Genomic DNA, 26,280 nt, shown 5'->3' on the forward strand with positions numbered 1-26,280 from the left:
CACATAGCTCCGCCCATCGTGGGCGTTTCCAAAGGCAATCTTCCGGTCGCCATTTTAATACTTAAAGTTAAGACACCGGAAGATATAAACTACAAAGCCTGGAAGTAAACTGAGTCTACAGTTTCTAGACCGCTGCTTAGCCCTGTGAACAGTAACACACCACCTCTAATGAGCCCATCTCCTCAGTCCCAGTGATATAAACCCCTGTGAGCAGTGAAAACTCACTTAATCATGAGACTCTCTTCTTAGACCCAGTGCCTGCTTAAACAGTGCTATCTATAAATCCCCTCCTTTTGTATATAGAAGGCTCTATGTCCCTTGTAAATAAAGTGCTCCACTTCCTCTGGATCCTTCTATTCTTTCCCAGACCCAGAATAAAAAGTTGGCACTTACCTTTTAAATCTGCCAGACAGCAAAGCAGCTCAGCAGGTTTGAGAGGTCCTCTCCCTCACATAGCCCTGTGGAAAAAAAGATAAAACCTGAGCAATCTTACTTAGGCTATTAGGATTAGGGCAGCATTAACTATATGGGAGGCGCAGTGAGAATTATGTCCCAGAGCAAGTTTTCTCTGTGAAAAAAATCACAAAAAGACAAAGGCGCCTCCTAGTGTTACACTAGGAGGCGCCTTTGTCTTTTTGTGATTTTTTTCACAGAGAAAACTTGCTCTTAGATCCTGATTTCCCTGACAAAGCAGCTGACTCCAGTCATCATCTGTGTTCCTGATCATTGATCATCCTGGTATTTGATCACATTTATCATTTGGGACTATACCCACCCCAATTGGGACATTTACCATCTATATAACATTGCAGAAGAAGACAGCATTTCCAGATAAGAACCTTTCAGGAATTGTATCTATGCTGTGTATGGGAATCTAGTCAGTTACTATTTGCAACAGTCTGTGACGAAAGGGAAACAAGTTACATGACGGTGAGCAGCCAATTGGAAGCCTAACATTGCAGCAGCATAAAAGAAATAAGTCTGCACAGCGCAGGTGTAATAGGAGGAAAATGGATTACATCTTATTCCAGGACAAACTAAGGTACATGAGTAAGATACAAAAAAGACTATACTATTGCCTAAAAAAGACTATATTGTGATATTATCCAGATCACCAACTACACATACTACTTACCACTTGAGAATATTCTCTGTTTAGAGACCTGTGTGTAACACTACTATCTTAAAATTTGGATGTAATATATACAAAGGTGGTTGTTGTTTCCAACACATTATTTCTAAACACATTTTTATCAGCGTGTTATTTTCAGCGTTTCCAGCATTTTTCTAAAGTTTTTTAATTTTTTTTTAAAGATCCAGTAATCATCATATGGTAATAGTCCAAAGGTTTTTTATGTATACTGTATTTTAGTGATATTCTCTTTTATATATGCATTTCTAAGGGAGACATCCCGATTTTTAATGATTTTTATTGATATAACAGTCAAATATTAAAATAAAATAAATTTTGTTTATAATATATATATATATATATATATATATATATATATATATATATATATATATATATATATATATAGTTTGATATTGTTATTATACGCGATTCTTGGGAATCTTTAGCTGTTTTAGCGCCCTCTTAATACCCCCTTGCATCTTTGTTAAAACACTTAACACAGCATAGAGGAAGCCGTGTTTTTTTGGAGGGGTTTGATTCCATTCAGTTCAGCACAATTACTAACCTTTTCTTGCTGTTATATTAATACACTTTTACCGCTGCGATTACCTTGTGTCTAAGCCTCTGCATGTCCCCTTATTTCAGTTTTTTTGACAGATTTTAGCCAATCAGTGCTGACTAACTCCACTGGAGTGAGCACAATGTTATCTCTATGGCACACAAACTAGCGCTGCCTAGCTGTGAAAAACTGTCAAAATGCACTTAAATAAGAGCAGCCTTCTAGGGCGTAGAAAAGAAAATGTATGCTTTCCTGATACATTTTTTTTTTTTTTTTTTGACACAATGAGTCCACGGATCATCTTAATTACTATTGGGAATACCTCTCCTGCCCTGCAGGAGGAGGCAAAGAGCACCACAACAAAGCTGTTAAATATCGCCTCCCTTCCCTCCCAACCCAGTCATTCGACCGAAGTAAAGAATAGAAAGGAAGTAACAAGGTGCAGAGGTGTCTGAAGTTTATAATAACCAACAACCTGTCTTTCAAAAACAGGGCGGGCCGTGGACTCATCGTGTCAAAAAAGAAATAAATTTACCAGGTAAGCATAAATTTTCTTTTCTTTTTAATGACACGATGAGTCCACATATCATCTTAATTACTATTGGGAATCAATACCCAAGCAAGAGTACACAGATGATACGGAAGGGACAAGACAGGGAACCTAAACGGAAGGCACCACTGCTTAAAGAACCTTTCTCCCAAAAGCGGCCTCAGCCGAGGCAAAAGTGTCAAATTTGTAGAACTTTGAAAAAGTGTGAAGAGAGGACCAAGTTGCAGCCTTGCAAATCTGTTCCACAGAAGCTTAATTTTTGTATGCCCATGAGGAAGCAACAGCCCTCGTGGAATGAGCCGTAACTCTCTCTGGAGGCTGCTGGCCAGCAGTCTCATATGCAAAACGTATGATACTCTTCAGCCAAAAACAAAGAGAAGTAGCCGTAGCTTTCTGTCCCTTATGTTTTCCTGAGAAAACCACAAACAAAGCAGAAGACTGACGAAAATCCTTAGTTGCCTGCAGGTAGAATTTTAGGGCACAAACCACATCCAAATTGTGCAGAAGCCGTTCCTTCTGAGAAGGATTAGGACACAAGGAAGGAACAACAATCTCCTGATTAATGTTCCGATCAGAAACAACTTTAGGAATAAATCCTAATTTAGTACGTAAAACTACCTTATCTGAATGAAAAATAAGGTAAGGGGACTCGTACTGCAATGCAGAGAGCTCTGACACTTTGCGAGCAGAAGAAATAGCAACAAGAAATAAAACTTTCTAAGATAACTTAATATCTAAGGAATGCATAGGCTCAAACGGAGCCCTTGAAGAAGTTTGAGAACCAAATTAAGACTCCATGGAGGAGTAACTGGCTTGAACACAGGCCTGATCCTGATCAAGGTCTGACAAAAGGATTGCACATCTGGAACATCTGCCAGACGCTTGTATAACAAAATAGATAAGAAAAAATTTTGACCCTTTAGGGAACTTTAATCCTTTCTCCAATCCCTCTTGGAGAAAAGACAAAATTCTAGGAATCCTAACTCTACTCCAAGAGTAGCCTTTGGATTCGCCATATCTTATGGTAAATATTTCTAGTTACAGGTTTACGAGCCTGAATCATGGGGTCTCTATGACCGAATCTGAAAAACCCTGCTTGGATAAAATTAAGCGTTCAATCTCCAAGCAGTCCGCTTCAGAGAAACTAGATTTGGATGAAGGAAGGGTCCTTGTAGTAGAAGGTCCTTCCTCAACGGAAGTCTCCAAGGTGGCAGAGACGACATGTCCACCAGATCAACATACCAAATCCTGCGAGGCCAAGCTGGTGCAATGAGGATCACTGAGGCCCTCTCCTGCTTGATTCGAGCAATGACCCGAGGAAGAAGAGCAAGCGGAGGAAATAGGTATGCTAGACTGAAGGTCCAAGGCGCCGCCAGGGCATCTATCAGTACCGCCCGAGGGTCCCTGGACCTCGACCCATACCTCGGAAGCTTGGCATTCTGCTGAGATGCCATGGGATCCAATTCCGGCTGAACCCATATGAGGATCAGGCAAGAAAACATTTCCGGATGGAGTTCCCACTCCACTGGATGAAAGGTCTGCCTGCTGAGAAAGTCTGCCTCCCAGTTGTCCACTCCTAGAATGTGGATCGCAGACAGACAGCAAGAGTGGGTTTCCGCCCACTGAATTATTTTGGTTACCTCTGTCATCGCCAAGGAACTCCTCGTTCCTCCCTGATGATTGATGTAAGCCCCTGAAGTTATGTTGTCCGATTGGAACCTGATAAACTGGAACGAGGCCAACTGGGGCCAGGCCAGAAGACCATTAAAGATCGCTCTCAGCTCCAGAATGTTTATAGGCAGAACCGATTCTGACTGAGTCCAAACTCCCTGAGCAATTAAGGATCCCCAGACAGCTCCCCATCCTAGAAGGCTTGTATCTGTTGTCACAATCACCCAGGATGGTCTGCGAAAGCAGGTTCCCTGGGAGAGATGATCTAGAGACAACCACCATTGAAGAGATTTCCTTGTCTCCTGCTCCAGTAGTATTTGAGGAGAAAAGTCTGCGTAATCTCCGTTCCATTGCTTGAGAATGTTTAACTGCAGAGGTCTGAGGTGAAACTGAGCAAATGGGATGATGTCCATTGCCGCCACCATCAGCCCAATTACCTCCATGCACTGAGCCACTGATGGCCGAGGAGTGGACTGCAGAGCTAAACAAGTATCAAAAATCTTTAATTTCCTGACTGTCCGAAAAATCTTCATTGATAGGGAATCTATTATTGTTCCCAAGAAAGATAACCTTGTGTTTGGAACTAAGGAGCTCTTTTCCAAATTTACCTTACAACCGTGAGATCGCAGAAAGGATAACATTTCCGTGTGGAATCTTGCTTGTTGAAAGTATGGCGCCTGGACAGGATGTCGTCCATATAGGGCACCACTGCAATGCCCCGTAACCAAAGCACCGCCAACAGCGATCCCAGAACCTTTGAGAAAATTCTGGGAGCTGTAGCAAGACCGAAGGGAAGAGCCACAAATTGGAAGTGTTTGTCTAGAAAGGCAAACCTTAGAAACGTGTGATGATCCTTGTGAATAGGAACATGTAGGTACACGTCCTTTAAGTCTACTGTTGTCATGAATTGACCCTCTTGGACCAAAGGAAGAATGGAACGAATAGTTTCCATCTTGAAAGACGGTACTCTGAAGAACTTGTTTAGACTCTTGAGATCTAAAATTGGTCTGAAGGTGATGTCTTTGATTCAATAGCAGGCTTCTTGGATTGTTTCCCCTTATTCCAAGACTGATTGGGTCTCCATGCTGGCTTAGACTGTTCCTGCTTGGATGCGGAAGAGGAAGAATTTCCCTTTAAGTTTCGAAAGGAACGAAAATTACTCTGACGTCCCTTCTGTTTGTTTCTCTTATCCTGCGGGAGAAGATGACCCTTACCTCCCGTAATATCTGAAATTATTTCCGTCAAGCCAGGTTCAAACAAGGTTTTCCCCTTGTAAAGAATCGCTAGAAGCTTAGACTTAGAGGATACATCCGCAGGCCAAGGTTTTAACCATAAGGCTCTGCGCGCTAGAACCGAGAAACCTGAAATCTTTGCTCCCAGTTTGATAACTTGAAGGAAAGCATCCGTAATAAAGGAATTAGCCAATTTAAGAGCTTTTATCCTATCCTGGATCTCATCCAGGGGAGTGTCTGTCCAAATAGCATCAGACAACGCATCAAACCAATATGCTGCCGCACTGGTGACGGTAGCAATGCACACAGCTGGTTGCCATTGTAAACCCTGGTGTACATACACCTTTTTAATTAACCCCTCTAATTTCTTGTCCATAGGATTTTTAAAGGCACAACTATCTTCTATGGGTATAGTAGTTCTATTAGTCAGAGTGGAAACCGCTCCTTCCACCTTCGTGACTGTTTGCCAAGCCTCCTTGACAGAGTCGGCTATGTGGAACATCTTTTTAAATATAGGAGATGGAGAAAAAGGGATACCCGGTCTCTCCCACTCCTTAGCAATGATCTCAGAAGCTCGGTCTGGTTCCGGAAAAACCTCTATTGAGGAAGGTACCTCAAAATATTTGTTTAGCTTACTGTATTTCTTAGGATTAACAACAAACTTGGAGTCGCTGTCATCCAATGTAGCCAAAACCTCCGTAAGTAAGAGACGGGGGTGTTCTAGCTTAAACCTGAAGGATACCACTTCAGTAGACAATGGACAGTAGACAAGGAAAAGCAGACAATGCATCTGAAACTGCAGAAGATATGAGAGAAGCGATGTCTTTTAAAGTAACCCCAACTGGAGCTAAAGAGGAAACGCAGGGCACTGCATGTGAGGGCGGTAAAATTTGGGAAGCTTGAGGAGAAAGCTGCAGCATATATTGAACATTATCATTGGATTCCTGACCAGCATCCTCCTTAGAAAATGTTGGCTCAGGAAATATTTTATCCCTGTAACTTAAAGGGATACAAAAAGGAATTGGTGGTTCCACATTTGCATCAAAACACAAAGAGCCGGTGACATTTCGTCATTTTTTTTATTTTCAATATGTATAGTCTTCAGTTGAATAATGTATTCAAGGGTTTTGTAAATAATATATTAGTTTCCGATAACATCATATATATAGGTATTACATTATTATCATAATCCAATGATGGAAAGGGGAAAGAAAAAACTATATATAAGTAAAATTTATACTAAGTATATTCATGAGACCAGAATATATAATTTATATTATATTTAAGATGACAAATATAAGTATAGATTATACTTTATAACAAACAATATTGTAAAGAATGTTTTAACCTAGCAGTATACTTTAGTTTATGAACCGTGATAATCACAAACTGCCAAAATAATGTGGACCAAAATTGATTCATTCATACCATATGTAATGAATCTATGGCAATAGATAAAGCGTAATATGAGATTTCACCGCAGAGTACAAAATCCAGTCTGTGCCTACAATACCCAGAATCCCTTAAGACTTCGTGTGAACTCTCATTACGTATCCGCAATGATGCTTTCCAAAGGGCGGAGCTTAACGACGAACCGGAATAAAAGGTGACAGCAAACATTGCAATCGCGATAACCCTTTGAAAAAGCCGTGCTAGACGGCGAAACATGTTAGAGACTTAGGGAATTGGTGAGGAGTCAATGCGAGCTCCTGTATTTTAGCAGCAGACTTTAACTGGTGACTCATAATCTTAACATATGTTAGCAGGCTTTATAGATAGAAGCTACACTGTATAGCGATAGTGTTATAGTGAACAAACTTGTCAGTTTACCTAAAACCACTGAACCAACAATTTAATATAGGACAAACAGTGAATTTAGCTGCCGCTTGTAAGAAATACTATTCGAGCGGTTAACTAACTTGATACTCTGAGAGTTTGAATCCTATAAGAGAGTTTGAATCCTATAATTAAGCATTAAGCACTGTTTCCAATATATACGTAGCAGGTCAAAAATGTTAAGTATTAAGAGGACCAGTCAGTGAAACTTTGAAAACGTACAGCTGAAGTGATCTACTATTTAGTAGCGAATCAGATACTATCTATATCCAGAGTGGGTGTATTACTTATATTCAATACTATCGTGTGCATCTGATGAATATTTCAGAATTAACCTTACAAAATATAGGGCAACATTACTTGCTGTGTGTGTATGTATGATTAGCAATTTATAACCAATCTGATGTGAATGAATGGGAGACTTTTTATAATCTGATGCCATGCCGCATAAGTGCATATTAGATCATACTATTTTAAGTGGATGAGAGGATACATTGTGTGCAAATCTGATGGATACAACTAGCTACATCTTAGTCAATCTTTATGGTATAAAGTAATGTGGATTGCAACAATGTATGCACATTAAGCAAATATTTATAAACACTCTCAAATAGATCTACTAGCATATGCACTAAGTAAAGGAATTGGGCAAAGGAATATAATAAATGACTAACAGAATCTATAACCTTATGTGAGGAATTCAAAGAAAGAAAACCCGAATGGGAAAATTAACTAAATCCTGTATATTATAAGTTATAACATTCTGTTAATGTTACATCAATTAAATAACGTTCTGTTGATATTACATGAATGAAATAAAGGACATCATTCTTTTCACAACCTATCCCATTCAATATTCACACTTAATACAATCCAATAAGTCTATTGTTAGACTTTGCAAATAACTAAACTAATAGTGAAAAACGGCAAAGCTGATAAGAAATTTACTAAATATACAATATCATTTAAAGTCTGAGTAACTCTCTCTTACATCAGTTATCAGATGGTAATAATAAAGTTGAAGGATATCAACAAAAAACACAGTGTATTTACATCTATATACAAAACAGATAGAATCTGCTGTTTAACAAAGGATACCTACACTATCCAGTACTGTTAACAATACAAACACAATATGTCTACTCTTTACAAATAACTAGAGAAGACAATCACTAGTGTGTTTACATCTATATACCAAACAGACAGAATCTGCTGTTTAACAAAGGATACCTATATTATCCAATATTATAAATAGGATATCCAACTGTCAAAATCTTTTGTTCAACAAAGGATACCTAGACTATCCATTATTCTAACTTAGAATTTTAGAATGTGTTTATCATTCAAAGATAACCAGAGAGGAGAACAACAGAACCTATGTAACCTAAATAGATTGCAAATATCTCAAGGACTAACAACTGCCCCCTGATAATACATTTGCAATTCAACTTTAAATCAATACTCACAAAACATCCCACTTTTGGTGAAAGATATATAGAGCTAATCATTTGATTTTTCTCTGTACACTGATATGTACTCTTAGTATAGACTACAATCCTCACATAGCTGTGGTCTATTCTCTATAACAATTTCACAAGCCTGATACTTGAACAAGCAGACATTGAGCCACCTATTATCGTTTGTGTTTTTAATTATATTTCTTTTTCCGCATATTTTAAGCAATGTCAGAATACTAAATGTTAAGTTTTAAATTTAGCAATAATTCAGATACAGTAGAGATCTGTGAACTATTCAGTCAAACACCCAGTCTTATGTAATAACTAAGTACAGTCAATTGTATCTATACAGCTCTAGAGTGCTATAGGTGTACTCTTTCTAGTGGTCATCTCATTAACCACTACCAATTTGTTTAAAGTGAATGTAAATTTTGATGCTAAAGTGCCCGGTTTTTAAAACTTTGATTAAAAACAGGGGCACTTTAATTCATAAAAATTTACATTTCATTCACTCCTGTTGTGACAAAAAACGTACCTTTTAAACTTCACAGCAGCTCCAGCTTTCTCCGGTCTCACAAGCCATTTCTGATGTCAGAAATGATTGATAGGTCAGTCTCCAATCACAGCTTCCCCCCCGGGGGATTCAGTGTCTGATTCACTGCTGTGATTGGAGGAAGCCGATGCCTCATTTTAGACCCAGGAAGAGGCTTTGAAACAGGTGGAGGAAGCTGGAGCTGCTGTGAAGATTAAAAGGTAAGTTTTTTTTCACAACAGGAGTGAAATGAAAATTTTTATGAATTAAAGTGCCCCTGTTTTTAATCAAAGTTTTAAAAACCGGGCACTTTAGCATCAAAATTTACATTCACTTTAAGTCTATAAACAGTACACAGCACCACCTACTCTGATACCCTATATATAGTGATCTAGTAAATATTACTGAGCACTTGATACAGAGTGATTTAGAGCTATCTTCAAACAAATACAAGTAGTGCCATGAGTTCTCTCTATTTTTTCTCTTCTAATTGACATTTTGCAAAGCCTCTTGGTCCATTCTTACTCTAAATGGATCAAACTAGCAATCAAAAGTGCAATTTTTAACAAAAAGAAAAATTGACAAAAAACATTACTGTCTCTTTAAAACTTGAACCGTAACTTTTTTTTACTATAAACTGCAGAATGCGGTAAACAGATACTTAGAGAAAAATAACAAACACCTCTACACCTCAGCTCTATGCTGAGGTGCCTACCTGCCCTGGAACACAGGAGATAAGTCCCTTTACCAATCTAAATGATCCGTAGTCCAGCAGGAAAAGATCCCAGTCGAGATCGCTCCTAGAAACGCTTGCCTCTCATGAACCCAAGCGCTTCTAGTCGGCCTGAAACTCTGTCACCTCTGTACACTAATGTAATAAAAATGGAGCGTAATGCTGAAATTACAGCCTCACCTCGTGGGCATCGCTAACAATCTCCCGGTCAGTATTTTTCAAGTTCAAAGTGCTCTTTGCTGCCTCCTGCAGGGAAGGAGAGGTATTCCCAATAGTAATTAAGATGATCCATGGACTCATTGTGTCATTAAAAAGAAATTAGCATCTGAGCCTACCTAGGTTTAGCTTTCAACAAAGACAACCAAGAGAACAAATTTGATGATAAACGTAAAAGGGAAAGTTAAAATTGCATGCCTTATCTGAATAATGAAAGTTTAATTTTTACTACACTGTCCCTTTAAACTACAGGAAAAAAGGGCAAATAAATAATAAAAATAAATTGCAAAGATTTTATTTTTTACTATACATAATTAAAAGTTTTATATTACAATCTCAAAGTTTTGACTGTCCCTTTAAGGCTTTCAAGTGCATTATAACAAGATTGGGAGCTGCCAGCATAGTAAGAATTGTTTCCTTTTCTCGCTAAGTAACTGGAGCAAAATATGAACAGTATTTCTAGTTTTTGTCCAACCCAATTCACAAATAAAAACAAAATTTATGCTTACCTGATACATTTGTTTCTCTTGTGGTGTATCCAGTCCACGGATTCATCCATTACTTGTGGGATATTCTCCTTCCCAACAGGAAGCTGCAAGAGGATCACCCACAGCAGAGCTGTCTATATAGCTCCTCCCCTAACTGCCAACCCCAGTCATTCGACCGAAGACAAGCAAGAGAAATGAGAAACTATAGGGTGCAGTCGTGACTGTAGTTTAAAAAATAAAAAACACCTGCCTTAAAATGACAGGGCGGGCCATGGACTGGATACACCACAAGAGAAACAAATTTATCAGGTAAGCATAAATTTTGTTTTCTCTTGTAAGGTGTATCCAAGTCCACGGATTCATCCATTACTTGTGGGATACCAATACCAAAGCTACAGGACACGGATGAAGGGAGGGACAAGGCAGACGCTTAAACGGAAGGCACCACTGCCTGTAAAAACTTTCTCCCAAAAATAGCCTCAGAAGAAGCAAAAGTATCAAATTTGTAGAATGTAGAAAAAGTATGAAGCGAAGACCAAGTCGCCGCCTTACAAATCTCATTCTTAAAAGCCCATGTGGAAGCTACTGCTCTAGTGGAATGAGCTGTAATTCTTTCAGGAGGCTGCTGGCCAGCAGTCTCATAAGCTAAGCGTATTAAGCTTTTTAGCCAAAAAGAAAGAGAAGTTGCCGAAGCCTTTTGGCCTCTCCTCTGTCCAGAGTAGGCCACAAACAAAGCAGATGTTTGACGAAAATCCTCCGTAGCTGGTAAATAAAATTTTAAAGCACGAACCACATCAAGATTGTGTAATAGACGATCCTTCTTTGAAGAAGGATTAGGACATAGTGAAGGAACAACAATCTCCTGATTGATATTCTTATTAGATACCACCTTAGGAAGAAAACCAGGTTTGGTACGTAACACTACCTTATCTGCATGGAAAATGAGATAAGGGGAATCACATTGTAAAGCAGATAACTCCGAAACTCTTCAAGCCGAGGAGATAGCTACTAAAAACAGAACTTTCCAAGATAAAAGTTTAATATCTATGGAATGCAAAGGTTCAAACGGAACCGCTTGCAGAACTTTAAGAACTAAATTTAAACTCCATGGCGGAGCAACAGGTTTAAACACAGGCTTGATTCTAACTAAAGCCTTACAAAATGCCTGAACGTCTGGAGTATCAGCCAGACGCTTGTGCAAAAGAATAGACAGAGCAGAAATCTGTCCCTTTAAAGGAACTAGCCGACAATCCCTTCTCCAATCCTTCTTGGAGAAAAGATAATATTCTAGGAATCCTAACCTTACTCCATGAGTAACCCTTGGATTCACACCAATGAAGATATTTACACCATATCTTATGATAGATTTTCCTGGTGACGGGCTTTCGAGCCTGAATTAAGGTATCAATGACCGCCTCAGAGAAACCATGCTTTGATAAAATCAAGCGTTCAATCTCCAAGCAGTCAGACGCAGAGAAATTAGATTTGGATGGTTGAAAGGACCCTGAAGTAGAAGGTCCTGCCTCAGCAGCAGAGTCCATGGTGGAAAGGATGACATGTCCACCAGATCTGCATACCAAGTCCTGCGTGGCCACGCAGGTGCTATCAAAATCACAGAAGCTCTCTCCTGCTTGATTTTGGCAATCAGACGAGGGAGCAGAGGAAACGGTGGAAACACATAAGCCAGGTTGAAGGACCAAGGCGCTGCTAGAGCATCTATCAGCGCTGCCTTGGGATCCCTGGACCTGGACCCGTAACAAGGAAGCTTGGCGTTCTGACGAGACGCCATGAGATCCAGTTCTGGTTTGCCCCAACGTTGAATCAACTGTGCAAATACCTCAGGATGGAGTTCCCACTCCCCCGGATGAAAAGTCTGCCGACTTAGAAAATCCGCCTCCCAGTTCTCTACTCCTGGGATATGGATAGCTGATAGATGGCAAGAGTGAACCTCTGCCCATAGAATTATCTTTGAAACCTCCAACATTGCTAGGGAACTCCATGTTCCCCCCTGATGGTTGATGTAGGCTACAGTCGTGATATTGTCCGACTGAAATCTGATGAACCTGACCGCAGCTAGCTGAGGCCAAGCCTGAAGAGCATTGAAAATCGCTCTTAGTTCCAGAATGTTTATCGGAAGGAGTGCCTCCTCCTGAGTCCACAAGCCCTGAGCCTTCAGGGAGTTATAGACTGCACCCCAGCCCAAAAGGCTGGCATCTGTCGTTACTATAGTCCAATCTGGCCTGCGGAAGCTCATACCCTTGGACAGATGGACCTGAGATAGCCACCAGAGAAGAGAATCCCTGGTTTCTTGATCCAGATTTAGTAGAGGAGACAAATCTGTGTAATCCCCATTCCACTGACTGAGCATGCAAAGTTGCAGCGGTCTGAGATGTAGGCGGGCAAACGGCACTATGTCCATTGCCGCTACCATTAAACCGATTACTTCCATACACTGAGCCACTGAAGGGCGAGAAGTGGAATAAAGAACACGGCAGGAATTTAGAAGTTTTGACAACCTGGCCTCTGTCAGGTAAATCTTCATTTCTACAGAATCTATCAGAGTTCCTAGGAAGGAAACTCTTGTGAGAGGGGATAGAGAACTCTTTTCTTCGTTCACCTTCCACCCATGAGACCTCAGGAATGCCAGAACAATGCCCGTATGGGACCTGGCGATTTGAAAAGTCGACGCCTGTATCAGAATGTCGTCTAGGTAAGGGGCTACTCACCACATCTCTCTTGATACTTCCCTTGTCGAGAGCTGCAAGAGAATGACTGGGGGTGGCAGTTAGGGGAGGAGCTATATAGACAGCTCTACTGTGGGTGATCCACTTGCAGCTTCCTGTTGGGAAGGAGAATATCCCACAAGTAATGGATGAATCCGTGGACTGGATACACCTTACAAGAGAAATAATGATTTGAGATTTCCAAACAACCTATTTTATATATGGGGTAAAAAGCCAAAGAGACACCAATATTGTAAGAATGTAAAGAAGCTTGCAGACAAGTTTACCTTCCATCTTCTGTAACTTTGGCATGCTTATGCTGAAGAGGGAATAGATTCTCTCACATTCACGATCTACATCTACATCCAAAGTCACATCAGCTGGAACATCTCTACAAAGAAAGGACAAATTGCTCAAATCATCTCACTAGCATTACAAGGAAGTTCTGAAGTTCCATGCTGCCCTCTGCTGAACATGGGCAAGAAACTGACTTCCTGTTACTGTTCAGAGAATGCTAGAAAAAGCCAGCTGAAGTTGCTCTAGAAGATTTAATGGACCCTGCACAAATAAGGATAAAATAAAGAAATAAAAAGTAAAGACCTTTTAAAATTATAAATACTTTAATTTGCAATGATTTTTATTAAAGGGACACTGAACCCATAATTTTTCTTTCGTGATTCAGATAGAGCATGCAATTGTAAGCAACTTACTAATTTACTCCTATTATCAAATTTTCTTCATTCTCTTGGTATCTTTATTTGAAATGCAAGAATGAAAGTTTAGATGCCGGCCCATTTTTGGTAAACAAACTGGGTTGTTCTTGCTGATTGGTGGATAAATTCACCCACCAATAAACAAGTGCTTTCCATGGTTCTAAATTAAAAAAAATAGCTTAGATGACTTCTTTTTCAAATAAAGAAAGCAAGAGAACGAAGAAAAATTGATAATACGAGTAAATTAGAAAGTTACTTAAAATTGCATGCTGTATCTGAATCACGAAAGAAAAAATTTGGGTTCAGTGTCCCTTTAAGTATAACCCACTGCTTAGTGCTTTTTTTTTATGTCATGATCAAGCAATCAAGAGATGGTACTAAAAACTAAATTTATGCTTACCAGATAAATTCCTTTCCTTCCTGGCAGGGAGAGTGCACGACTTCATAACTGTGGGGAATATCTACACCTGACCACCAGGAGGAAGCAAAGACACCCCAGCCAAAGGCTATAAATACCCCTCTCCCACGTCCCCATCCCCCCAGTCATTTGGCTGAGGGAATGAGGAAAAGCAGGAGAAGCATTAGGGTGTAGAGGTGCCAGAAGAATAAATTAAAAAAGGAAGCCGCCAAAGAAACAAAACCCCCCCCCCCAAAAAAAAACGGACGGGGTCGTGGACTCTCCCTGCCAGGAAGGAAAGGAATTTATCTTGTAAGCATAAATTTAGTTTTCCTTCCCAAGGCAGGGAGAGTCCACGACTTCATAACTGTTGGGAACCAATACCCAAGCTCCAGAGGACACAAATGAATAAACGGGAGGGACAAAATAAAAAGGAGGGTGACCCTAAACTGAGGGCACCATAGCCTGCAACACCTTTCTCCCGAAAGCTGCTTCAGCAGAAGCGAAAACATAAAATCTGTAAAACTTTGAAAAAGTATGTAAGGAGGACCATGTAGCCACCTTATAAATCTGATCCATAGAGGCATTGTGCTTAAAAGCCCATGAGGAAGCAACCATCCTAGTAGAGTGAGCCGTAATCCTCTCAGGAGTCTGCTGTCCTGCTGTCTCATAAGCGAAGCGGATAACACTCCTCAACCAAAGAGACAATGAAGTAGCAGAGGCCTTCTGGCCCTTGCATTTGCCAGAGAAAAAAGGATAAACAAGGAAGAGGACTGCCTGAAATCCTTAGTAGCTTGAAGGTAAAATTTTAAAGCACGAATCACATCCAGATTATGAAGTAAACGTTCCTTTGGGGAGGAAGGTTTAGGACAAAAGGACGGAACAACAATTTCCTGATTAATGTTATGATCTGAGACTACCTTGGGTAGAAAACCTAACTTTGTACGTAACACCGCCTTATCAGCATGAAACACAAGATAAGGAGGATTACATTGTAAAGCAGAAATCTCAAACTCTGCGTGCTGAAGCAATAGCTAACAAAATAGAACCTTCCAAGACAAAAGCTTGAGGTCAACAGAATGCATGGACTCAAACAAAGCCTGTTGTAAATCTCTAAGAACAGGTTTCAATTCCAAGGGGGAGCAACATTTCTGAACACTGGTCTGATTTGGACAAGGGCCTTAAAGGACTGAACATCCGGGAGATTAGCCAATCTCCTATTGAGCAAACGGAGCCGATATCTGACCCTTCAGAGAAATTGCGGATAATCCGTTTTCCAATCCCTCTTCAAGAAAGGATGAAATAATGGAAACCTTCACCTTGTGCCATGGAACACCATGTTCCTCACACCAATGAAGATAGGTCCGCCAAATCTTATGGTAAATATGCCTCGTGACAGGCTTCCTAGCCTGGATTAAGGTATCTATGACCTTATCAGAAAAACCTCTTTTGGATAAAACTAGAATAAAAATTCAAGAGCCACACAGTCTAGGTTCTGATGAAGAAAAGTACCCTGCATTAGAAGATCCTTACGGTAAAGCAACCTCCATGGAGGGGAGGAGGACATCCTTACTAGATCTGCAAACCAGGTCCTTCGAGGCCAAGAAGGAGCTATTAGGATCACTCTGGCCTGCTCCTGTTTACTGACTTGTGTAGTAGCTCGTATTAGAGAGAAAGGAGGAAAAAGATAGGAGTCTGAACCTCCAGGGAACCGCTAACACGTCTACCAACTCTTCTCGAGGATCTCTCGATCTCAACCCTTACCTCAGCAGTTTTGAGACGAGAGGCAATGAGATATATCTCCAGGCACCCCCATCTGAGGATGATCTCGGAAAACACCTTGGGGTGGAGAGACCATTCCCCTGGGTGAAAAGACTCTCTGCTGAGAAAGTCAGCTTCCCAGTTCTTCATCCCCGGAATGTGAATCGTTGAGACAACAATTGTGGGTCTCCGCCCATTGACGTATTTGGGACACTTCGTTCATAGCTAATGAACTTCTTGTGCATCCCTGATAGTTGATATACGCCACAGAGGTAATATTTTCCTATTTAAATGCTGGGCAGAACTGAGAACCGAGTCTATGATGATACCCAGAAAAATTACCCTGGTAGAGGGAATCAGAACTCTTTTCTAGATTTTCCAACCATGAATGAACTCCTGCCAAGGGAAAAGAGGGAGCCTAAACCAAGATATCGTCCAGGTAGGGAGCTACTGCAATACCTTGAGATCTGGCCACAGCTAGAAGAGCACCCAGAACCCTTGTAAATATTCTGGGAGCAGTAGCTAAGCCAAATAGAAGTGCTATGGACTGGAAATGCTGGTCCAGAAAGGCAAACCTCAGGAACTGGAAATGATCTCTTTGGATGGGAACATGGAGATAAGCATCATTCAAGTATATTGTAGTCATGTACTGTCCCTCCTGGATTAAGGGAAGGATAGACCTAATCTTTCCATCTTGAAGGATGGTACTCTGAGGAATTTGTTGGAAGTCTTGGGAACTACAAAGAGGTTTGAGTAAAACCCTAGTCCCCTTTGAGAGGCAGGAACCAGTACTATTACCCCTAGGGAGGACAGGTTCCGGACGCAATCCAAAAAGGCGTCTCTCTTCTCTGGTCTTGAAGACAGCTTGGACAGAATAAATCTTCCTCTGGGAGGACGCGATTTGAATCCTATCATGTATCCTTGGGACACTAAGTCTAACAACCAAGGATCCTGAACATCCTGTTTCCAGACCTCTGCGAAAAAAGCTAATCTGCCCCCTACAAGATCCGATAACGGATCGGGGGCGTCCCTTTCATGATGACTTGTTATTGGCGGACTTCTTGGTCTATTTGGATTTGTTCCAAGACTGAGGGGGCTTCCAGGTACCCTTAAATTGCTTGGGCTTGGAGGCAGACTGGGTCCTCTGACACTTATCAGATCGAAAGGAACGAAAATTAGCTGACGAGCGACCCTTAGGTCTCGTCTTCTTATCTTTGGGAGAAAAGAGCAATTTCCTCCAGTAATAGAGATAATATAATCCAATCCAGGTCCAAAAAGCACTTTCCCCTTGAAGGGTAAAGAAAGAAGCGTGGATTTGGAAACAATATCAGCAGACCATGACTTTAGCCACAGAGCTCTGAAAGCACCACAAAACCTGAAGACTGCATTCAGGCAAACAATCTGCATATTAGCATCACAGATAAAGGAATTGGCAATTCTAAGAGCCTTGATTCTGTCTTGAATGTCCTCCAAAGAGGACTTCAATGAGCACTGACAAGGAGTTGCACCAGTAAGAGGCTGCGCCCGCAACAGCAGCCACCACAGCTGCCGGTTGAAAAAGGAAACCCATATGTTGAAACATTTTCCTTAAATAGCTTTCCAACTTCTTATCCATTGGATCCCGTGGACTCTCCCTGCCAGGAAGGAAAGGAATTTATCTGGTAAGCATAAATTATGTTTTCCTTCCATAAGGCAGGGAGAGTCCACGACTTTATTCCTTACTGTTGGGAAAACTATACCCAAGCTCCAGAGGACACTGAATGAATAACGGGAGGGAACAGAAAAAAGAGGCGGACCCTATTCTGAGGGCACCACAGCCTGCAAAACTTTTCTCCCAAAAGCTGCTTCAGCCGAAGCAAACACATCATACTTATAAAATGTAGAAAAATTGTGTAAGGAGTACCAGGTAGCCGTCTTGCAAATCTAATCAATTGAGGCTTCCTTCTTAAAAGCCCAGGAGGAAGCCACTGCTCTAGCTCAATGAGCCGTAATTCTCTCAGGAGGCTGTCGTCCCGCATTCTCATAAGCTAAGCGGATGACACTCCTCAACCAGAAAGATAGAGAAGTCGTAGTAGCCTTCTGCCCCTTACACTTCCCCGTATAGATGACAAACAAAGAGGAAGATTGTCTGAAATCCTTAGTAGCCTGAAGATAGAACTTCAAAGCACGAACCACATATAGATTGTGAAGCAAACGTTCCTTCGCTGAAGGAGGATTAGGACACAAGGAAGGAACAATCTCTTGATTAAGGTTACGATCCGACACCACCTTAGGGAGGAACCCTAATTTAGTGCATAAAACCGCCTTATCAGCATGAAAAAACAGATAAAGGGGGTCACATTGCAAAGCAGAAATCTCAGAAACTCTGCGCGCAGAAGCAATAACCAACAAAAAAAGAACCTTTCAAGATAACAATTTGTCAACAGTATGCATAGGCTCAAACGGAGCCTGCTGCAAAACACTAAGAACTAGACTGAGGCTCCAAGGCAGAGCCCCAAATCACACAAGTCTGATCCTAGTCCGAGCCTTAAAGGACTGCACATCCGGAAGCTCAGCCAATCTTTTGTGCAGTAACACTGACACGGCAGATATCTGTCCCTTCAGGGAACTAGCAGATAAACCCTTCTTCAGTCCATCGTGGAGAAAAGATAAAATTCTGGCAACCTTAACCTTATAAGGCTCCAAGGCAGAGCTCCAAATCTAAACACAGGTCTGATCCTAGTCCGAGCCTTAAAGGACTGCACATCCGGAAGCTCAGCCAATCTTTTGTGCTGTAACACTGACAGGGCCGATATTTGTCCCTTCAGGGAACTGGCAGATAAACCCTTCTCCAGTCCATCGTGGAGAAAAGATAAAATTCTGGCAACCTTAACCTTATGCCAGGAAAAGCCACGCTCTGCACACCAGTACAAGTAAGTCCTCCACACTTTATGGTAGATACGATGAGTAACTGGTTTATGAGCTTGAACCAGAGTGTCGCTAACACTCTCAGAAAACCCTCTCTTGGCTAAGACTAAGCGTTCAATCTCCACAAAGTCAGCCTCAGAGAATCTAGATTTTGATGAACGAAGGGACCCTGTATCAGCAGATCTCTGCGACAAGGTAACCTCCACTGAGGAGATGAGGAAATCCCCACCAGATCCACAAACCACGTCCTTCGTGGCCACGAGGGAGCAATCAGAATCACTGATGCTCGCTCCTGCTTGATGCGAGCCACCACACGAGGGAGAAGCGGTAATGGAGGAAAAAGATACGAGTCTGAACGTCCATGGTACTGATAGGGCATCTATCAATTCCCTCGATCTCGACCCGTACCTGGGTAGTTTGGTATTGAGGCGGGATGCCATGAGATCTATCTCCGGCGTCCCCCACTCGCTGCATATCTCTGCAAACACCTCGGTGGAGAGACCATTCCCCTGGATGAAAGGATTGCCTGCTGAGAAAGTCCCCTTCCCAGTTGTCCACACCCGGAATGTGGATCACTGACAACAAACATCCATGAGTCTCCACACAGTCTAGTATCTGAGATACTTCTCTCATCGCCAAGGAACATCTCGTTCCCCCCTGATGGTTGATGTAGGCAACCGAGGTTATATTGTCTGATTGGAATCTGATAAACTGGGATGAACCCAGAAGGGGCTAATCATTCAAGGCATTGAAGATTGCCCGTGGTTCCAAAGGTCCACAGACCTTGTGCCGTCTTGGCACCCCAAATGGCTCCCCAGACAGAAAGGCTTGCGTCCGTAGTCACAATCTCCCAGGACCATCTCAAGAAGCACGTGCCTTGGGACAGATGATCTGGACAGAGCCACCAAGAGAGTGAGTCTCTCGACAGGTTGTCCAGCACGATATGTTGAGACAGATCTGAATGGTCGCCGTTCCATTGTCTCAGCATGCATAGTTGTAAGGGTCTGAAATGGAATCTGGCAAAAGGAATGATGTCCATACAAGACACCATGAGCCGATCACCTCCATCCACTGAGCGTCTCAAGGAGGTCTGGAGGGCAAGACATGCAAAAGTTTGATCTGTGAGGAATATTCTGATGGATATGGAGTCTATTATTGTACCCTTGTACTTGGAGTAAGAGAACACTCTTCCAAGTGTATCTTTCATCCATGTAATCGAAGAAGATTGAGAAGAAACTCTGAATGTTCTTCTGCAAGACAAAAAGATGGTGTCTGTACCAAGATATTGTTCAGGTAAGGCGCTACTGAAATACCTTGTGTTCTGGCAACGACTAGAAGAGTCCCCAGAACCTTCGTAAATATCCTTGGAGTAGTTACTCCTAGAGAGGAGGGATCCCATACGCAACCTAAAAGGCAGCCCTCTTTTCTGGTCTTGTAGACAGACTGGAGAGTAGGAATCTGGCCCTGGGCGGATGAGACTTTAATCCTATCCTTGAGATACAACATGCAGGACCCAAGGGTTCCGTACATCCTGGAACCAAGCATCTGAGAGACAGTCTGCCCCTACTCAATCCGATCCCGGATTGAGGGCTGCCCCTTCATACCGATTGGTTCTCGGCAGGCTTCTTAGTCTGTTTGGACTTATTCCAGGAGTGAGCTGGCTTCCAAGTACTCTTGGGCTGCTCAGACTTGGATGAGGATTGCTGTCATTGTGACTTGTCAGCAAGAAAGGAACGAAAATTAGACAGTTGCCGTCCCTTAGGTCTATACTTCTTATCCTGTGGTAGGAAGGCACCTTTCCCTCCGGTAACAGTAGAGATAATGTAGTTCAGCCCTGGACAGAATAAAATCTTCCCCTTGAAGGGAAGAGAAAGGAGTCTGGATTTAGAAGTCGTATCCACAGACCAAGACTTCAACCAAACAGCCCGGCGGGCTAGAACCGCAAATCCAGAAGCCTTTGCATTTATGCAAATAATCTGCATATTCGCGTCACAGATGAAACAGATAGCAATTTTCAGTGCTTTAATTCTCTCCTGAATATCCTCAAGTGGAGTCTCCATCTCAATGAGCTCAGACAGTGTCGCACCAGTAGGTAGCTGCTCCATCTTAACAGGCACAGGAAAAGTCAGAGGGACCTTCCTATCTTTATAAACCCTGTCTAATTTAGGGATCTTAGGTTCCTCAGGGAGTCTAGCCTCTGGAACCTCTAGCGTAGACAGAACCTCCTTTAATAAAAAAACACAGATGCTCAATTTTAAATCTAAAAGGAGGGTTCCTCCGCTGAAGGAGGTTTAGAAACTGAAGAATCCGACTCAGAAAGTTCACCCTCTGAAGCTACAGAGGTTAACTCATCCTCAGATAGCTTGGAAATAGTAGCTAAATACAACAAATATTTAGATTACTCTAGGTCAGGAGAACTATGTTTAACCTTTCTCTTGCGTTTGTTAGAGCGAGGTAAGGCACTCAGGTCCGCAGACACCGCTGATTGTAAGTGTGCGGTAAAGTCCGCTGGAAAAAGGCCCCCTCCAGATGGAGGATTAGATGAGCCATGGGGGATCTGCATGTGGAGTGGGTAATGTAGAAAGGGTAGTAAATTTCTCGGGACCCAGATTCCTGAGAAGTAAATGGCTCAGAGGGGCTAATAGCGCTATGAGTATTAGCAGGCTTGTCTCCCTTCTTAGACTTTAGAACAATGTTTAGGCAAATGGAACAAAATTGAGCAGGCGGACAAACCACAGCCTCCTCACAATATAAACCGGAATTATTAATCAGTACAGAAGGAGCGGAACCTTCTAATGTATTATCAGAGTCCTCCATAACTTTGTACAAACCCACAGAAGGACAAACAAAAAGTAACGCTTTTGTTTGAAAAACGGCACCTTAATACTCCCAATGGCTGGGGCACTTACCACCTCCTAGACAGCTAACAGTGAAAACGCTCTCCTCAGGAATGATGTCTTAGGAAATTAAAGAGACTGCACCCGGTCACGTGGTGTGTAAGACAGGACTTCCCCTGCTATGAAAAAGGGTGCTAAGCTCTTATGAGCTGCACAACACTTCAAAAATGAAAGTGAAACCGGTTTGTTTCAACCTAAAAAACAGTCTTTGAGCCCCAAAAAAACCTCGCACATTAAGCAGGTATAAATCCCCACGCTTTTCAAATAATCTAACTGAAGGAGATATTAACCCTTGATCATATCAAGGTATAAAGGAGCCACACTGTGACCCTGTATAGCATTTTAAAGTGTACAGTATATATATAAAAAACAGATCCATTCGTGGAACAGGCACAGCCTCTCAAGTATGACAGTCTTGCAGCAGCGCTTCTGACATGGACTTAAGTGTGTAACAGCAAGAAGTGAAACTCATCAACACGGATTGCTCAGAAGCTGGTAGCGACAGTCTGGATGGGTTCTCAGATAAACTTTCCCTGCATCTCCAGACTCTAACTTTCATCAATACTCTTACTGAGAGGTTGACATAATTACTTAAAACTCCAGTCCTTTCTTGAAGGGAACATTCCCATAACAGGACTATCCAAATCTTCTGACACTTGTCTGCCACCTCCTATGGTGACGAAAGGCAAAGAATGACTGGGGGATAGAGGAAGTGGGAGGGATATTTAAGCCTTTGGCGGCTGGGGTGTCTTTGCCTCCTCCTGGTGGCCAGGTGTTGTATTTACCTACAGAAAGGATTGAAGTCGTGGACTCTCCCTGCCTTATGGAAGGCAATGGCTCCATCGACCTTGGAGACGGAACTCCACAGGTCCATATAGGAATCAGAAACTAGGAAGAATTTTTTAAAAGTAGACGAGGGAGAGAAAGGAGATCCAATCTTCTCCCACTCACTTGAAATAATGTTTGCCATGTGAACTGGCACGGGAAAGGTCTCAGGAGTTTTCCTTTCTTTATAGACCCTATCAAGTTTAGGGATCTTTGGTTCCTCCATAAGTTTAGCTTCTGGAACTTCCAATGTGGCCAAGACCTCCTTCAAAAGAAAACAGAGATTTTCAATCTTAAATCTGAATTTAGACTCCTCAGGGGCAGGAGTCTTAACATCAGAAGTCTCTTCATCTGATACTTCACCTTCTGACGCTACAGAAGTTAGGTCATCCTCAAAATTATGAGACATGTTAGACAATTCGGACTCAATGGAAAAAAAATCCCCTAAATCTACAGAGCTATGCTTTGCCTTTCTCTTACGTTTGCCAGAAATAGGTAAAGTGTTTAGGGCCACTTGCAATTGAGAGAAAAAATCTGCTGGAAAAAAGTTACCCCCGAAGGAGGTAAAGGCTGGCCGCAAGGGAAAGCTTGTGAGCTAGGAATAAATCCAGGTTGAGGTGAGAGGAGAGGCCTCCCCTGGAGAACAGGTTCCTGAGAGGTAGGTTTAGAATGGGTTAACTTATCAGAAGAATTAACATTCTTAGATTCCTTCCTGGCTTTTAAAACAGCTCCCAGGCAGATGGAGCAGAACTGGGCAGGAGGGCATACCATGGCCTCCTCACAATAAAGACAGTTATTGGTGATATTAATTTCAACTAAAGAACCCTCAGAAGGATTAACATTAGCGTCCTCTATAAATTCTTGGTTCCCAAACCGTTATGACACACAAAATATAAAGGACTGTAATAGAAACTTTTTTGAAATAAAAGTGCACCTCTACCCTGCCGTAGGCTGGGTTGCTTACCCCCGCATAGATACACAGGCTATATAACTCAGTTGACAGGACTCTGCCATATGCGATCACTAATACGAGATGGGCCACAGCTCCTTGCAATTGCCAACAAGAGGAAGAGAAGTCGGTCACATGGGGCGCGATGTAACTCCGCTCCCACTGCCGGTCTAAGTGCGCAAGTAAAACTACTGTGCAGAATAAAAAACAAAAACACCAGTCTGCTATCTGTGAAAGGAGGAATCCAAAGCCGCCTTCGACCCTTACAAGTACTCCACAAGGGAGTTAAAGGGACAGTATACACCAATCTTCATATAACTGCATGTAATAGATACTACTATAAAGAATAAGATGCACAGATACTGATATAAAAATCCAGTATAAAAATGTTTAAAACCTTACTTAGAAGCTCTCAGTTTAGCTCTGTTGAAAAGGTAACTGGAACACCCACTGCAAGTGGGAAATAAGACACTCCCTCCTCCCCCTTCTTTTGCATAAGAAAAGACCCTTTACACAAACAGAAGCAAGCTGGAGTAGGTATTCTCTTAAAACTTTAGGGCTTGGTTAGGAGATTGAAAATCAGAGCAATGTTATTTAAAAATAAGCAAAATTATACATTAAAAAAAATAAATAAATAACTTCATGAGCTATATAAATAGATCATCTACAAAACATTTATGCAAAAAAAATGAGTGTATAATGTCCCTTTAAGTCCCCACGTGTCCAAATAAAAAAACTCCCGCTACTGGAGCGGTTACCTCAGATCCCTCGGCGGGGGGGGGGGGGGGGGGGGGGGGGGGGGGGGGGGACACCTCCCTATGAGAACACATATTACCATAATAAAATAAAGGGACTTATTATTATTCTTTATTTATAAAGCGCCAACAGATTCCACAGCGCTGCCCATGGGTACAAGGATAAAAGTACAACAGAGAAACACGACAATAAGAGACACAATTTTACAGACAAATACAGGGGGAATTGAGGGCCCTATTCCCGTGGGAACTTACCACCAGGAATCTGCTGTGGAACACGCACAAAGCTGCACAAGGTGTGACAGGAATCCCCTCTGACAGTGACCTTAGTGAGACACAGGAGAAGCAGTGTAACTCGTCTACACAGATTTCTTAAAGGGACATTAAACGCCTGATAAAAATTGCTGAAACCTACTTTTTCTTATTAAACAAAATAAAGTAATCACTGCTGACCATTTTATCTGTTCCTCTTAGCCCAAACTTTTGAAGGAGATTGTTTTAAAATACAGTGTTGAGGCAGTGCTTGATTTCCTATGTAAGCTGCCATATTGTAGCGTGCGTTACAGGGCTCAGTAGTCACATGATACACACACCATATTATCTATGCATACACAGTACTTAAAGGAAGGAATCAGATCTCTCTCTCCCTGCAGCGTGTGAGCTGCAGTGTCTGAAAAGTTATTTCTCAGTGAGGGTATAAATATATTTAATTTCCCTGTTAATGTATATAAAACATGTTATGCAGAAATTTAAATAAAATACTTATAACTACTGTGTTTATGTTTTTAACTCCCCCCACACACACAGGTTTTTTCTCTCCTCAAACTCTGTCCGTAAAGTTTTATGCTCAGTAAGCACTTACCAGAGCCGGTTCCTGTGTTATTATTGTAAAACTACTTACTGACTGCTCTGGGACGGAGGGGGATAGGGAGGAGGAACTGAATGCTGCATATCATTAGTTCAAAAGACTTCTTCTTTTCATGACCTCTCCTCCTGAATGTAAATCACTAAGGACTGACACCCAGCATAAGACGTTTAGCAAGGATCGTATGCATTATCTATCTAGTGATCACACTGCTAGATAATGCATACGATCCTTGCTAAAAGTCTTATGCTGGGTGTCAGACCTTAGTGATTTACATTCAGGATGAGAGGTCATGAAAAGAAGAAGTCTTTTGAACTAATGATATGCAGCATGCAGTCCGTGGGAGCTTCCTCCTCCCTATCCCCCTCCCTCCCAGAGCAGTCAGTAAGTAGTTTTACAATAATAACCGGCTCTGGTAAGTGCTTACTGAGCATAAAACTTTACGGACAGAGTTTGAGGAGAGAAAAATACCTCTGTGTGTGGGGGGAGTTAAAAAACACAGTAGTTATAAGTATTTTATTTAAATTTCTGCATAACATGTTTTATATACATTAACAGGGAAATGAAATATATTTATACCCTCACTGAGAAATAACTTTTCAGACACTGCAGCTCACACGCTGCAGGGAGAGAGAGATGTGATTCCTTCCTCTAAGTACTGTGTATGCATAGATAATATGGTGTGTGTATCATGTGACTACTGAGCCCTGTAACGCACGCAACAATATGGCAGCTTACATAGGAAATCAAGCACTGCCTCAACACTGTATTTTAAAACAATCTCCTTCAAAAGTTTGGGCTAAGAGGAACAGATAAAATAGGCAGCAGTGATTACTTTATTTTGTTTAATAAGAAAAAGTAGGTTTTTGGGATTATTAGAAGTCAGGTGTTAAGGGTCCCTTTAAGGGCGGTTGGTTACTATCCCTATGCTAACAGAGAACGTTCCCTGATGCATAAAGGATCTAACTTTCACCACTACTCTCACTGAGAGATTGACATGGCTACTCCAATACCCAGTCCTCTCTTGCAGGGAACACTCCCATTAAGGACTATCTTCTGTAGACCTTCTCTGCCACCCT

General features: G+C 41.7%; 1 protein-coding gene across 1 annotated transcript in view; it reads right to left on the minus strand.

Moving 5' to 3' along the window:
* The window catches only part of RASA2 (RAS p21 protein activator 2), a gene marked incomplete in the record, with an annotated part of 722,923 nt that overhangs the window by 61,757 nt on the left and 634,886 nt on the right, over nucleotides 1–26,280 (minus strand). Inside the window, 1 exon segment of the mRNA XM_053709823.1 lies at nucleotides 13,420–13,523. Coding sequence (XP_053565798.1) covers nucleotides 13,420–13,523 — 104 coding nt within the window.

This window comes from Bombina bombina, chromosome 4 (assembly GCF_027579735.1).
Source record: "Bombina bombina isolate aBomBom1 chromosome 4, aBomBom1.pri, whole genome shotgun sequence".
NCBI classification, from domain to species: domain Eukaryota; kingdom Metazoa; phylum Chordata; class Amphibia; order Anura; family Bombinatoridae; genus Bombina; species Bombina bombina.